This window comes from Mobula hypostoma, chromosome 8 (genome assembly GCF_963921235.1).
Source record: "Mobula hypostoma chromosome 8, sMobHyp1.1, whole genome shotgun sequence".
Classification (NCBI taxonomy): domain Eukaryota; kingdom Metazoa; phylum Chordata; class Chondrichthyes; order Myliobatiformes; family Myliobatidae; genus Mobula; species Mobula hypostoma.
In genome coordinates, this window is record NC_086104.1 from 100,477,179 (window position 1) to 100,493,066 (window position 15,888).

At 39.8% G+C, this 15,888-nt stretch overlaps 1 protein-coding gene across 3 annotated transcripts in view; it reads left to right on the forward strand.

Annotated features, from left to right (window-relative positions):
• The window catches only part of LOC134350787 (nuclear receptor-binding protein-like), a 101,508-nt gene that overhangs the window by 38,706 nt on the left and 46,914 nt on the right, over positions 1–15,888 (forward strand). For 2 of the 3 annotated variants that reach the window (XM_063056474.1, XM_063056475.1), the window contains exons 4-6: positions 1,856–1,945; positions 4,235–4,275; positions 6,352–6,446. In XM_063056474.1, the coding sequence (XP_062912544.1) occupies positions 1,856–1,945; positions 4,235–4,275; positions 6,352–6,446 (226 nt within the window). Of the gene's footprint in view, positions 1–1,855; positions 1,946–4,234; positions 4,276–6,351; positions 6,447–7,381; positions 7,409–15,888 lie in introns of all 3 variants that reach the window. The other variant, XM_063056476.1, reaches the window with a different exon arrangement.

A 15,888-nucleotide genomic window follows, 5' to 3' on the forward strand; every position in this document is an offset into this window, starting at 1 on the left:
CACAGAGACTCAGTAGACAATCCCTCCATGACTTACTCCCTTTCTGCAGCTGTGACACTATCTCTGGTGCCACACCCCCACCTCTTTTGCCTGCCTCCCTCCCTGTCCTTTCTGAAACATCTGAAGCCTGGCACTGTAAGTAACTATTCCTGCCCCTGAACCATCCAAGTCTCTGTAATGGCTACAACATCATAGCTCCAAGTACTGATCCACGCTCTAAGCTCATCTGCTTTGTTCATAATGCTTCTTGCATTAAAATAGACACATCTCAAACCATTGGTCTAAGTGCATTCCTTCTCTATCACCTGCCTATCCGCCTCCTTGCACTGTCTCCAAGCTTTCTCTGTCTGTGAGCCAACAGCCCCTTCCTCCATCTCTTCAGTTCGGTTCCCACCTCCCAGCAATTCTAGTTGAAACTCTCCCCAATACCCTTAGCAAATCTCCCTGCCAGGGTATTGATCCCCCTTGAATTCAAGTGCAACCTGCCCTTTTTGTACAGGTCATGCCTGCCCCAAAAGAAGTCCTAATGATCCAGAAATCTGAATCCCTGCCCCCGTTCCAAGTCCTCAGCCACGCATTTATCCTCCACCTACTCTATTCCTATGCTCACTGTCGTGTGGCACAGGCGGTAATCCCGAGATTACTACCTTTGAGGTCCTGCTTCTCAACTTCCTTCCTTGTAGTCTGTTTTCAGGACCTGCTCCCTTTTTCCTACCTATGTCATTGGTACCAATATGTACCATGACCTCTGGCTGTTACTCTTCCCACTTCAGGATATCATGGATGCAGTCAGAAACATCCTGGACCCTGGTACCTTGGAAACAAACTACCATCCGTGTTTCTTTCCTGCGTCCACAGAATCGCCTGTCTGACCCCCTAACTATGGAGTCCCCTATTACTATTGTCTTCTTCCTTTCCCTACCCTTCTGAGCCGCAGGACCAGACTCTGTGCCAGAGGCGTGACCTCTGTTGCTTCCCCCAGGTAGGCCCCCCCCCCACCCCAACAGAACTCAAGCAGGGGTACTTATTGTTAAGGAGGACAGCCACAGGGGTACACTCTAGTATCTGACCCTTGCCGTTCCCTCACTTGACTGTTACCCAGTTATCTGTCTCTTGAAGCACTGGTGTGACTACTTGCCTATAGCTCCTCTCTATCACCTCCTTACTGTCCCTGACCAGATGAAGGTCATCGAGCTGCAGACGACACACCTAACGCAGTGTTAGCAGTTATTTTAAGAGGATGAGAATACAAGAACAAGGATATAATGCTGAGTCTTAAGGCATCGTTCAGAATATATCCGGGTAATGTGAGCAGTTTTGGTCCCTTATCTCAGAAAAGTTGTGCTGATCTGGAGAGTCCAGTGGAGGTTCACGAAAGTGATTCTGGGTTAATGGGGTTAACATATGAGGACTGATTGATGGCTCTGGGTCTGTACTCACTGGAGTTTAGAAGAATGGGGGTGGGATCTCATTGAAACCTATTGAATATTGAAGGGCCCAGGTTGCATGGATGTAGAGAGAATGTTTTCTTTAGTAGGTGAGCCAAAGACCAGAGGTCACAGCCTCAGAATAGAGAGGCATGCATTCAGAACAGAGAACAAGAGGAATGAGCTGAAGGATAGCGAATCTGGAATTAATTGTCACAAATAGCTGTGCAAGCCTAGTTATTGAGTATATTTAAAGCTGAGGTTGCTTAGTCATGGAGAGAAGGCTGGAGAATGGAATTGAGAGGGATAATAATTCAGCCGTGATAAAATGACAGAGCAGACTCAGCGTGCTCCTGTTTCTTATGCATTCATTTTGTATCCATGTTGAATACATTTGACACTTGGGAAAATATTGTTTGTTCCTCCAGGTAATATTCATAACAGAGTACATGTCGTCAGGAAGCTTAAAACAATTTTTGAAGAAAACAAAGAAAAACCACAAAACAATGAATGAAAAGGTATGTTATAGATTGTTATTTCCAAAACCTTGAGGCTGAGGCACAGGGTGATAACCTTTTCTATACATGCTAAAGAATGGCCATCTCCATTCAGCACAACCACCTGTCATTGATGTTCAGTGCAGTTACCCTTGTCCAATCCTGTATCAGCATTTTGGAAGTCATCGTTGACCAGAAATTACTAGTCAAGCCATAAAAGAGGAAGGTACAACCTGGGTATCCTGTGGCAAGTACCCACCTGCTTGAATCTGAAGCCCTTCTCACTGGAAAAGTCAAAAATGTGGTAAGGTGCACTCTACCTAGATGAATGTAGGTTCGATAACACACTAAAGGCTTTGCCTGGAACATAAATGGTGCACCTGATTGGCCGTCTGTTTTTATTGTGTTACTTGCAATATGTACGATCTCGCAGGCCCACTTAAGCTACTTGGAAGGAAAGACACCATACAAATAGAAACACCACCAGCCACAAATTCCCTTTCCAATCAGCTCAGAAGTATATTCCCATTATCAGACTTAAATTCTTGAACTTTTTATCCGCAAGCCTGAAAGTACCTTCAGCAGTTAGAAATGGCTTGCTGTTATCGTTTTAGGGCAATTAAGGGTGGTCAATAAAATGTATTGATGATAACCATGCAGGGGTCCAACATGTAAACTTCTGTCTACAGCCCAACCTTTACTGACGGATTGATGGTTTTCACCTTTAAATGCTGTCCTGAAGAAGCAGTGAATGGTGTATTTGTGCTGGTTAGGAACATCAGTATCAGTGCTAAGGATGGTTCATGACATCAACCATCAGGCTGTTGAACCAGAGGGGATAACTTCATTCAATTTTACTCGCTCCCTTCCAATTGTTCTCACCATCTATGGACTTGCTTTCAATGACTCTTCATGTCATATTATTGCTTTTTTTGTATTTACAGTTTGTCTTTTACACATTGGTTGTTTGTCCGTCCTGTTGTGTGTGGTCTTTCATTGAATCTATTGTGTTTCTTGGTATTTACTCTGAATGCCTGCAAGAAAATGCATTTCAGGGTAGTATACGTTGACATATATACTTTGGTAATGAATTTATTTGAACTTTGAACAAGTCAAGTTTTGAAGAATCCTGCCGCTAGACTTTGCTTGTGACAGACTGAAGAATGAGTAGCAAAGTTACTTGACTTCATCCTTGCAGCTTTACCAATGACACAAATTTTATATTAACTATGCATTTCTTGTTAATTTTCATTTTCCACACTTCACCTCTAGTTTCTATACCATTGTCCTTCAAGTGGTCAACTAATTACTTGAATATTGTGATATCTGCCTCTAGCTGTGCATTCCTGATTTCTACGACTGGTTTGGAACTTCAAAGTTAGTGCTAAGTTTAACTAAAGTTTGCTTGTGTGATGCACGTCTTTCCCCTGAATAAGAGTGGGACACTATGACTGCATTACATGCAATACAGTTGTTGAAATATAATACAGGTAGTAAAGAAGTTTCTGCAATTCAGCTATTTATAAGGAAGGGCCAAATGTACATAGGAATCCACCTTGTGTACCATCTGGTGCTGAATATATTGCTTCACCATTCGTTAAATCCTGAAATGTCTGAGATACTTTAGCTGCAGAAAACAAGGCAATTCAAGAAGATACTTCACTGCCAGTTCCTGACATCCTGAAGACAGCCAAACACCAGAGTAGGATGATAAATCCAAGTGTTTCTTCTGCAAATAATGCCATCAGACTGTGATTTAAATGTGGTAAAGTTAGCTGTGGTTGTAGGATTGTTTTGTGCTTTAACTATAAAACACTTGTGTAGAATATAGGGTTAATAGCAGGATTCTTGGCAGTATGGAGAAACAGAGGGACCTTGGAGTCTACATCCATAGACCCCCCTCAAAGTTGCCACTCAAGTTTATAGTTTAAAAGCATATGGTATGTTGGCCTTCATTAGACAGGGAATTGAGTTCAAGAACTGAGATAATGCTGCTGCATGCTGAGATCAATCTAATCCGTCTCTCCTCCATAACATTCCATTTTTCTGTCGTCCATGTGACTAAGTTTTTCTTAAATGCCCCTAATGTATCTATCTCTATCACCACCCCAGCAGGAAATTCGTGCACTACTGTGTAAATAACTTGCCTTTGACACCCCTCCTATACTTCCATCCAAACATCTTAAAATTATGCTCCCTTGTATTAGATGTTTCTCTCCTGGGAACGTTGTTGTTTTTCATATAAGCAAACTTTATTTAATGGATTTTTTATAGTCCTATTCCACTGTAACTTTGCTAATTTCTGTATAGGCCTGGAAGAGATGGTGCACCCAGATTTTGTCTGCATTGAGGTAAGAAGTTAGATCTGGAATTTATTTCAGTTCTTGCGATGGACATATTTTTCCTTGCTTGTCCTTATTATAACTTGACTGTTGATTAACTATGTTTCTCAAGTGCCAGTAGTCCTTAAGATAAATCAACCTGGTTTGTGAACATGAGCAGTGTTGGAAAGCACCAGTGTCTTTCTGTGGCTGGGAGTGGAGTACCTAGTAATTTTTATTTTTGCCAAAGTTAATTCTCCCACCCCTCCCCCACAAAAAAAAACAGATTCATACTTGGCTGGTAGGGTAGTGGTGAATTTAGCTGTGCATTTTTAAACAGATCAAAGCCAATGTGTAATTCATGGGTGCTTTATTAAAGGCAGTTGTTTGTAATCTCAAAACTGCTTTATTACTGAATGACTAATTAATTTCAGTCTTTGATCACTAGTCATTTTAAGCTTGTCTTTTCTCCCAATTTACCACACCAAAATCCAACAGATGGCTACTTAATGCAACTACCTTGTTCAAACTGAAGAACGTTGTTGTGGGTAAAATTTCCCTTGACTAACTAAAAAGCAGAGAACACAAAAAAAGGTTTTATTCTGGCAATGGCATATCCCTGAAACTAAAAACTATGCTCCTTATATTAGTTATATCCACCCTAGGAAAAAGTCTCTGGCTATCCAATCTATCCATGCCTCTTATCATCACATATCCCTCTGTCAGGTCACCATTCAACATCCTCTTCCAAAGGGAAAAGCCCTAGTTCGCTCAACCTGTCTTCATAAGATATGCTTTCTCGTCCATGCAGCCTCCTGCAATGTTACCTCATGGCTCTTGAACTCAATCCCCTGACTAATGATATCCAACATACTATGCACTTTCTTAACAACCCTATCAACTTGCACAGCAACTTCAAGAGACCTATGGATGTGGACTCCAAAGTCCCTGTGTACCTTCACACTGCTAAGAATCCTGCCATTAACCCGTATTTGACCTTCCAAAATGAATCACTTCATACTTTTCAGGGTTGAACATCATTTGCCAGTTCTCAGCCCGGCTCTACATCCAGTCAATGTCCTGTTTTAACCTACAATAACCCTCCACATTATCCACAACTCCATCAACCTTTGTCATCTGCTAACTTATTAGGCACCCTCCCCCCCCATCAGTTCCTCATCCAAGTCAGTAACTGAGTAAGCTGTGTGGTTGTGGATTGATGAGATCACATGATTACTGTTGTCCCTTGTGTGCTTTCAGCACTTCTTTTTGTTGTCATATTTCTTCAGTGGCCTTTCTTTTCCTCTCCAGGTTTAATCTGCAGTGTAGAACTGCACAATATTTTAATGTGTTTTATAATTTGAAGGTAACCTGAATTCAGATTCAAAAGTTGGTACATTTTAGTCTTCAACTTGCTCTTTGAAATCCATTGTTCCTCATGCATGTTAGTCCAGTAACAAATAACCAATTTCCTTACCTGCTGTATGATTGTATAGTCTCAGAACATGCCTGAATGAAAGGTAGCAATGTCATCCAGAGATCTTCAATATCTGACTAAATAGTCACATATTGATGAGCACTAATGAAATAATAAACTTCCCATTTTTTTAAAGCTACAATGATCCTCTGGCCGCAGACTATTGGGAATGGTTATTGAATTAGTCTTCGACTTAAAGGTTTATTACTATTGCGTGTACTAAGATACAGTGAAAAAGCTTCATTTTGCATGCCACCCATGCAGATTTCATTACATCAGTATGTTGAGGTCGTAGAGTAGAAAAGCATTGGCAACGCAGAATGAAGTGTTAGAGTTGCAGAGAAAATGCAGGCAGACAATAAGTTGCAAAGCCATAAGGTAAATGGTGATGTCAAGAATCCACTTTATTGTACAAGAGGACTGCTCAATAGACATAACTAAATAAAATGTTAAAGGTATTTAATTTTTTTAAAAGAAAAAAAAACTAGTTATTTAATTTCCCTAAATTGTTTCATTGTAAGCCACAAATCATTTTGTATGGTGCCATTGTGCTGATATAAAAAATAATGTCTTTATTGAAATTCTGTGCATGTTCAAGTAACTAAAATTGTTGTTTTTCTTTTAACCAGCTACCTGCACTCTTGTGATCCTCCCATCATCCATGGCAATCTGACTTGTGATACAATATTCATTCAGCATAATGGACTTATAAAAATTGGGTCTGGTAAGTATCAGAAATTATAACATGTAATAACTTGAATTCATTTAGTAGTATGAAAGGTTATTAAAGAAAGTGAAATTTTGCTTTGACCATCCAACCAGTCTTTTACAATTTATGGATTAATATTTCTATTTTACTAGCTTAGCAATGCAAACACGAAAGTATTACTCGCTTTCTTTCTAGTTGGCACATTTTAGCACTATTTTATGCCAACTAAAAATCAGATCAGTGACAATGCTTGATTGCTGTTATTTTTGAGAAAAGCACCCCGTCACCAGAGTAGTGTACTTGAAAGCCATTCTGTGAACATTGGCCAGCTTGTGTGGGTCAAATCAATGTCAGTAGACTCTTCTCTGCCAGTGAAGTGGAAGCGCTGGGTTTTGATCAAACTACGACTTGTTTTCAATGTGCTGTACGTAGTCAGCTCTATTTTCTCATTGTTTTTAAACAGCCTCTCAGACTTATCTCTTTTTTCTTGTTTTACCCCCTACACCTTGTTTTCTCCTATTTTATCTCTTCCCAACCTCCACCTGTTCAGAGCACATGTTTTGTGCCTAAACCTATATTTCAAAACTGATGAACCAAGTTGCTTTCATTAAACTCAATTTTATAAACTTGGTATTTGTACAAACGTACTTTCCTTTTGCTGTCCCGTTCCGAATCTGAACAAGAATAACTTTTGTGGTTGCAGTTGAGATATAACTAATGCAATGCTGATTGAACACCAACTGGAATTAATATTATCCTTATTAAATTGTTCATTAAATTTTAATTTGCATGTTGCTAGTGATAAGCCCTTTCAATGGAACAGTTAAGGAAAAATGTTTGTGACAGTGAGCAATGCAACAAAACTTGTGGTTTAATTGGGTTAATGTCACAATGATCTGTTTGTGGACAACTATTGACTATTTTTAATTTGCTGTATTTTGTATGTACAGTTCAATCAGGACACGATTATAATGGGAGTGAGTGAAAATAGTGTATTGCATTTTATGCATGGCTAAATTATGCATTTGTGCATGGTTCAGATTGCTTTGGGCTTTGAGGGAAAGACATAATATTGGCCATTTCAACTTCAAAGTGAGCAATGCTGTGAATAATTCTCTCAATGGCTGATTTTTTTTTTCCGAAACTCAATCTTTGGCAGCTGCTTGGTGTTTTATCCTTAACTACAGACAGTATCTGACTGTCTTGCTTGAAGTACATCTGGCATTTAGCTAATATTATAGCCCGTCACTGTGATTAAACTCCCATGCAGAATTCTCCAGAAAATGATGTGGGAAGTCCTGTTCCCACCAATATAGGTAACAGAGGGCCTGTCCCTTTATATTCTACCTCATTATTTCCTATTTCTCCTCACCACCCAAGGCAAAGTATCCTATTCAGTGTAACACTAGCTTAATTAGCCATTTAAATGATTAATTTAGTTTAACTGTTGAATGATTGTTTCTATAAGTCTGTGGACTCTGCCCTTGTCAATGGATCATCCATTTCTAATGAAGTTCAGCATCTCTGATAGCACAGTTGGTGAATAGTTGAAGCTGTGACTTTTAGTAATAAGTCCAAGGGTTTGGGTTTGGCATGTGGAATATTGTTGAAGTTGTGGTGAGGAAGGATTGGTTTTGTGTAGAACTTGTGTCCCAAAATGCTTATCAAAGAAGAAAAAGAACAGACAAAGTGATACAGAAATGTTGCCTATCATTTTAGGTTATGAAGTTCAACTACTGAAGTAATGTAGAGTCTTTGCCTTGCACATCACCTTCATTGTTTTAGTGTAGTCAAAACTTGTATTACTTCACAACAAAAACACAGCTGGTTTGGTTTTTATAGAGCATTGGAGCATTTTAACAACAGCTGTGCATGTACATACACTTACTGGATTTTTCAGTCCAAATATTTGCTTTTACTGATCTTATAACTCTAAAGCACATTGTGCAAAAATGAAGCCTTACTTTGTAGTTTTGGTGTTACTAAGATTGAACTATAGCACAGCATGATAACACAGCAACAGCGGATGTTACATGGCCGTGGGTTGTCTTAGATGATAGAACCTGAAAGTAATTCACTGTTTTGAAGATACTTGAGAGAATGGGGGTGGTGGAAAGAGGGTTGAATATAAAATTAGGAAGTAAGAGTGGACTAGTTGGTAACTTCACTTTTAGAGAAGATGGATGATCTTTTACCTTAGCAGCACTTTATTGCAATAACTGTCGTTGCCTTAACTTTCCTAATATTGTCTGCCAGTCTATCTTGAAACAAAAGTAACTTTAATAACTGTGTCTGGAGCATTTGTCCTCTTTTATTTTAAAGATGTATATTGTAAAGTGTATTATTTAAATGTTAACCATGCTTGTTTACTATCTTTTAATGTAATTCGCCAACCTGCCATTCATAACTTGTACCTAAAATCTTTACTGCATCTCTATCAGACTTGAAGATTCTAGTTATAAATTGATCCAAATCACTTCCATTTTTATGCAACACACAAAATGCTGGAGGAACTCAAATCTATTGTATCGAGCACACTTTCTATAAAGGCCCTTTAATGCTCAGATCATCAACGAGAACATAAAACGCACTCTGGATACTGAACCTGAGAAGAACTTTGCAGTCGGGCAGCACCTGTAGAGGCAAAATGTGTGTGGTTTTTCGTGTTGAGACTCTACATCGTGCCTGAGCAGGGAAAGGGCAGTAGAAGGGAGAGGTGGGACAGAGGCTGTGAACAAGATGGGTAGGGGGCAATAAGCAGATGGAGCCAGGTAGGAGAGGAGATTTAAAAAAATAGTAAATAGTGTTACGTACCCCGTAACTGGGTTGCCAAACCAGCAGAAATGGATCACTCAGTTGGAGTCTGGAGTACTAGAACTAAGAAAGTTTTATTAAAGAAACAAGCAACACAGTAATCGAAAGGATAATAAATGCAACAGTTCAGCGGTGATAAACACACATGTGCACAGAATTAAGATAACAGCATCAATCAAGCTCTATCGTTGTCTAGGGGTAAATGACCAAATTTCAAAGTGACTCAAAGTTCAGTCCAGTTTAGTAGTTCAGTTCGCAGTAATCGTTGCCATGGCGATGGACAACGTGGGGGGAGAGAGAGAGAGAACAGGAACAACTGATCATTCAGACACGGCTTCACTCACAGACCGGCGAGGTGGCTCACAAGCAACTTTTGGGCGGGTCCTTGGTGATGTCACCTGAGGTCACCGACTGTGACCCCTCCTCCAGATGCGGTCGATCCTCTGCAGTGAACCTGGCACCCAGGCAAGGGCGGACACACACCGGGTTCCCGCTGATCGTACCTTTCCACTCTGGCCGTTGTCTGGTACTTCCCACCGACTCGTGAGAAGCGTACCGCTTCCAGGGTCTCGTTACCTCGGGTGGCGTGTGTGTCCTGCCTTAGCGAATCTGTCCCTTTTTATCCCCCTGCTGGGGCATCGCCTGTCCACCACTTCAAACAGTTCAGGGTTCAAAGGGGGAGCCGCTCCAGACAGCTCTCTCTCCCCTGTTCCTTCATTACACATCTCCAGACGCTGCTCCATTGTTCCTTATCTCTCCTTCCCCTGAGGGCAGGTGGCAGACCACTTGCTGATGTCACTGATGATAACCCAGGCCAGCAAACATCTTAATTTTATGTGTATTCTCGTCACAATAGTGTGAGAGGTGTGTGTGAAAACACAGAGATGTGGGTTACCTGAAATTGTGAAATTCAGTATTTATAAACATTGGGTCGGAATGTACCTCTACAGAATATGGAATATGTTCTTCCAATTTCCATTTAACTTCTGTAGCAATGAAGAAGCCTGAGGGCAGACAAATATTTGTGGGAGTGGGAAAGAAAGTTAAAATTGCATGCAACTTTTAACAGAAGATGGTCACTGTGGATGGAGAGTAGGGGTTGGTCAAAATGGTCATTTAGTCTACAGTTGGATTCTCCAAAGTCAGCCACACGGACTGCACTAAATAATATTGGAAGCGGTGCACGTGAACCTCTGCCTCACTTAGGGCTGGTTTAGCTCATTGGATGGTGAAGGAAAAGGTAAAGGGACACCATTTATAGATGCGTGTAACATTGCCCCAATTCCCTCTTATCTTCCCCCTCCCTGAATACTTCAATAGAGTTCTATGTTTTGGAAGGCACAAAAAAAGTTTGTTGTTTTTGTCCTGAGAAATTAGCTGTTTCCTTGAGTTGCTACAGTTTTTCTTGACAAGTCTTTCATAGTTATAGAAGGAAAACTTTTATGCAAAGATAATAGAGCCATTTTGGCTTATTGGGTGAAGCTATACTATCAAACAAGGAATTGCATATCTTTTTAGATTTTTTTCCTGTTATTTCTTCTCTAAATTTACCTCGCCGGTTTATTCCACCTCCTGTTTAATTCTTCCCCTAAAACTGCTGACCATTCAAATTTTCATTGTTAACTAATTTCCAAGTTTTTTCCCCCACTTTTCGTTCCCCTCAGTCAAAGCAGCTACTAACTTATGTCAAATCAGACTGCCTCCAAACTCCCTTCCTCTCCAGCTCTCCAAAAATATGTAGCCATTTTACCTTACTTGCATTTATTTGCTTTCCTAACCACTAACTCAACCTGCAATTCAACCTGTAAGGACCTAAGTTGCTTTGCACCGCTGGTTTCTGAATTGCTTCTGAATTTGTTGCGAAATCTCTGCAGACTTCATATGTTGAATTTGTTGTGTTTATCTTTAGCAAGTGAATTTAAGTCAGAGTGGTGCCATTCCTGGTTGAGAGTTAAGATTCTAGGAACACAGACAAATTTTCATGTGTGACACTCAAGATTCTGATTATAATCAGCTTGGAATATCATTGGGAAGTTACATGCATTCATTACAATTAAATACTGCAATACAGAGAGGTCCTTCTAAATTTTTTTTCTGAATAGCTGGCTTGGCCTTTACGGAGGCATGCTGTTTTAATCCTGATAAAATAAGTACAATTTCCATCCCTTCAGTCCAAAAGATGCAAACAAATATCATGGTGAAATTATTCTTAAACTGTGACACAGTCCATTTATGTTGCTGTGTAGTATATTCATTCTGCTATTTATGCAGATTTTATTGTTAGTACTGTTTTATTTTGATCATGTTTCATTGTGCTTGTTCCAAATAAAAGTCCCACTTAGGAATGGACTCCATTTCCCAGAGGTTCTTGACAGGTCATTCAGCATTGCATTAAAAAAAACAGGTTATCCTTATTCTGTTGATAATTTGTTACTTAGAGCTCATTCAGTATCATGCTTGTACAGTTTTAAAAATAAAGCTTTCACAAATTTCATTGATGGCTTGATCTGGCATTGTCATCGGATGTCAGAAGCAAGGCTTGCTCATGATTTTTACTGGATGGCAGCTATCCATCGTGCTTGGTTTTCCCTTTCCCCCCCACTGGCTTTTTATGCATATTAGTTACAAGCTTCTCTCAACCCAGGGATGAAAAAGAACTGGGGAAATAATAGAACTTCATGCTTTAGCTACATTTGTGCATTGCTGTACTGATTCCTAAGATTTCTGTAGATCATGTGAATGTACTCCCAAAGTGGATTCATGTGGAAAGCTCCTGAGATTTGGCCCAGTGACGAAAAGGAATGCTGATTATATTTTCAAGTTAAGTTAGTAACATAGAGAAACTTACACCACAATACAGGCCCTTTGGCCCACAAAGCTGTACCGAACGTTCTTACCTGAGAAATTACCCAGGGTAATTTGTTGGCATGTGTTGTAGCATCTTGCAGGTATACAACGGAAATTGGATTCTTTGTTTGTTTCTTTAGACAAGAAGGAACTGTTGAAGCCTTATCATTCACTGCACTCCCATCTTGCAAATGGTGAATGAACACTGCAGCCATGGTAGTGCTATTGAATATTCCTGATTGTGGTTAGCATACCAACCAACAGTATTTTGTGATGCTGTTGGTAGCTCAGCACCTTGTCACTGCCTCCGCATCAAGGCTGGCAGATTTCTCCATCATCTAGTCCATTATCAATGCCATGCAATAGTGCTGATGTCCTTGAGATGAAGACAATTCTTCAAGGTCTATGCAGTGGTCATCCTGAAAGGATAGAGGGTAAGTTGATATGTCCCTTGTGTCAGGTCTTTATATGCCGCACAACTTTTGTGGCAGTGCTGATCTTTTAGACTCAAAGTTTCAAAGTAAATTTATAATCAAAGCACATAAATATTACCATATGCAACCCTGAGATGTATTTTCTTGCGGGCACGCTCAATAAATCCATAATAGAATAATAACTATAGTAGAATCAATGAAAGACCCACCAACTTGGACAGTCAACCCATGTGCAAAAGACAAGAAACGCTGACTGTGGTTCATGTCATTCCACTTCTGTATCCTGAAGTACCTATGCTCTCTTTGCTATCTTCAGCACTGATTTCAAATGTCATTTAACATTGAATACTCATTCATTAGCTGAGTGAGGGGAATGGGAGGCAATTGACGTGTTTTTATGTTTAACATGTAGAGAGATTTCGGGGAGTATGGGTTGGAACTTCCCAGGGCATTCCTTAATGATTGTATTTTTAATACATTCATTATTCCAGTGGCTCAGAACATAAATAGAGGGATCATTTTGAAAAAATCCTGTGTCCCAACTAAAATGTTATGAGTGAGAGTTGTATGACTGTCAAGTTGTTGCTTGTCTGAGCCCTTCCAATTCAGAACCAGATCCCTTGAGTTTGTCATGAGGGCTTTGTAGCGTTAACTAGGCTACTTAATTCTTTGACATGTCCTCAAAACTAATCAATAAGCTTCAAGTCCTTGGCCTCAATTCCTCCTTGTGCGATTGGATGCTTGATTTCCTCACTTGCAGACCCCAGTCAGTTCAGATTCGCACAGCGTCTCCTCTACTGTCGCCAACAACACAGGTGTACCGACAGGGCTGTATGCTCAGCCTCCTGCTCTACTTATTTTATACTCATGACTAAGGCTAAGCACAGCTGCAATGTCATATTCAAGTTTGCTGATGACACCACTGTTGTTGGCCAAATCGAGGGTGGTGATTAATCTGCATATAGGAGAGAGATTGAGAATCTGGCTAAATGGTGCCATGACAACAAAACAATGTTAGCAAGAGCAAGGAGTGGTTATTGACTTAAGGAGAAGGAAACCAGAGGTTCATTAGCCAGTCCTCATCGGAGGATCAGAATGGAGATGGTCAGCAATTTAAAATTCCTCTGTTATTATTTCGGAGGACCTGTCTAGGGCCCAGCACTAAAGCATGGCAGTACCTCTACTTCCTTAGGAATTGGTGAAGATTCAGCATGGTATCTAAAACATCTGTAGATGTGTGATGAAGAGTATATTGATTGACTGCAAAGCTGCCTGGTTTGGAAACACCAATGCTTTGAATGGAAAATCTTTTTTAAAAAAAAAGTAGTGGATATGGCACAGACCATCACAGGTAGAACCCTCCTCACCATTGAGCACATCTACAAAGAGTGCAGCATCCATCATCATGGACACCCATGACCCAGGACATGCTCTCTTCTTGCTGCTACCATCAGGAAGAAAGTACAGGAACCTCAGGACCCACACCACCAGCTTCAGGAACAGTTATTGCTCCTCAACCGTCAGGCTGCTGAACCAGACAGGATAACTTAACTTCGCTTGTCCCATCACTGAACTGTTCCCACATCTTACAGACTTTCTTTCGTTTCATGTTCAAGATATTTGTTGCTTATTTACTTATTTATTATTATTTATTTCTTTAAGTATTTGCACAATTTGTGTCTTTTGTACAGTGGTTGAACACCCAAATTAGTGCAGTCGTTCATTGATTCCATTATGGTTATCATTCTATTTTGGATATACTGACCATGCCTGCAAGAAAATGAATCTCAGGGTTGTATATGGTGACATGTATGTACTTTGATTAATTTACTTTGAACTTTTAAAATGCTTTGTCTTGGTCTGAGCCATGTGGCCATCTACTTTTGTTTTGACTTGTTAGCTTCAACCACCTGAATGTTTTGTTTGAACATTTGAAATGGCAGCATATATTGGATCCTAAGCCATGAACCCACAGTGTATTAAATCATGCCTCTGTGCTTTAATGTCTTCTTTCTCGCTCTCCCAGGTGAGCGTAAAATCTTAGGAGTTGTGAAGGGATTTTATCTGCTTCTGGTCTCCGTCAACAGAAACCTGAATGTTATCACTTTGTTTGTGGGGAGCTTGTTTTGTGCAACTTAGCTGTGTTTCCTACATTACATCATTACTTTAGATGTGCTTGATTGGTTGTGGAGAAGCAACTTCGAGAATCAAGAACTGTTTTGAAAGGTGTTAAGTTTAATGTTTTACCAGGGTTAGGTCTGGATGTTTTGAAAGGTGTTAAGTTTAATGTTTTACCAGGGTTAGATCTGGATGATGATGACAGGTTTCTTTCTTGACTATTTCATGAGTACAATTACTTACTATTTTTGATTTTTTTTTGCAGAGAAGTCATTTTTGAATGATTCTATTAATTGAAGAGCTTTGTTATAAGCCTGTTTGTGTAATTGGCATTTTGATCATCTAAGTGTTTGTGTTGGATTTCCATGTGCATATTTAAATGTCTTAATTTCTTGTTTGTTATTCCATGTTCACAATTCCATTGTTCTGAGGATTAGACTGAGCTAATTCAAATTTTTTGCATGATATGTAAGTGGAAGCTGGAATCAGTTATTGATGTTCTCCCTTAGTCTATTGTAATGTATTGTTTGCTTGATTGGTATTGAGTTAACTTTCTTTTAACTCTGCTTAGAAACTAGTTTAGTCATTTTGCATCTGGGAATACCTTTCAATCCTTTTAAACATAACTGATTTTGTATTGGTATCCAAGCTGAAATGAGAAACCTAAAGGGCAAAGTCTTCCTATTAGTTCAGCAGTAAACTTGCAGATGTTTTAAAATTGGTACTCTTTAAAATATTGTCGTGAGTCAGTAATACCAATTCTTTACCTGTATGCCCAAGACCCACTGAAATCTGTTTCTTATCTCCATCTTGTACGTTATCCAAGCCAGCAATTCTCAACAGCAATTTCGCATTCTCTGAAGGAGGCTGTTCAGCCTATTGTTTATGCTGGCTCAAAGCAGTCTCATCAATTCCATTCTTCCACTTATTTCCATGCATCCTATTGCCTCTCATACACCTTATCAACTCCATCCTGACGATACAACATGCAGCCATACTAAGGGATAGTTCACAGGAGCTAATTAGCCTATCAACTGCTCATCTTTGAAATGTGTGAGGTGAACATAAAACACTCAGGATTTATTTGGCGTGGAGCGTGTGGAAATTCCTGAGCTTGGGATGGAGCCCCGATTGTTGGAACAATACGTTACTGCACCGCTATGAATACTTCCATTCATTTCCACTGCATTCCAATTCTGCATTTCCTTTCATCCTAGCCTGTTTCATTTAGCATTGTTTAAAAT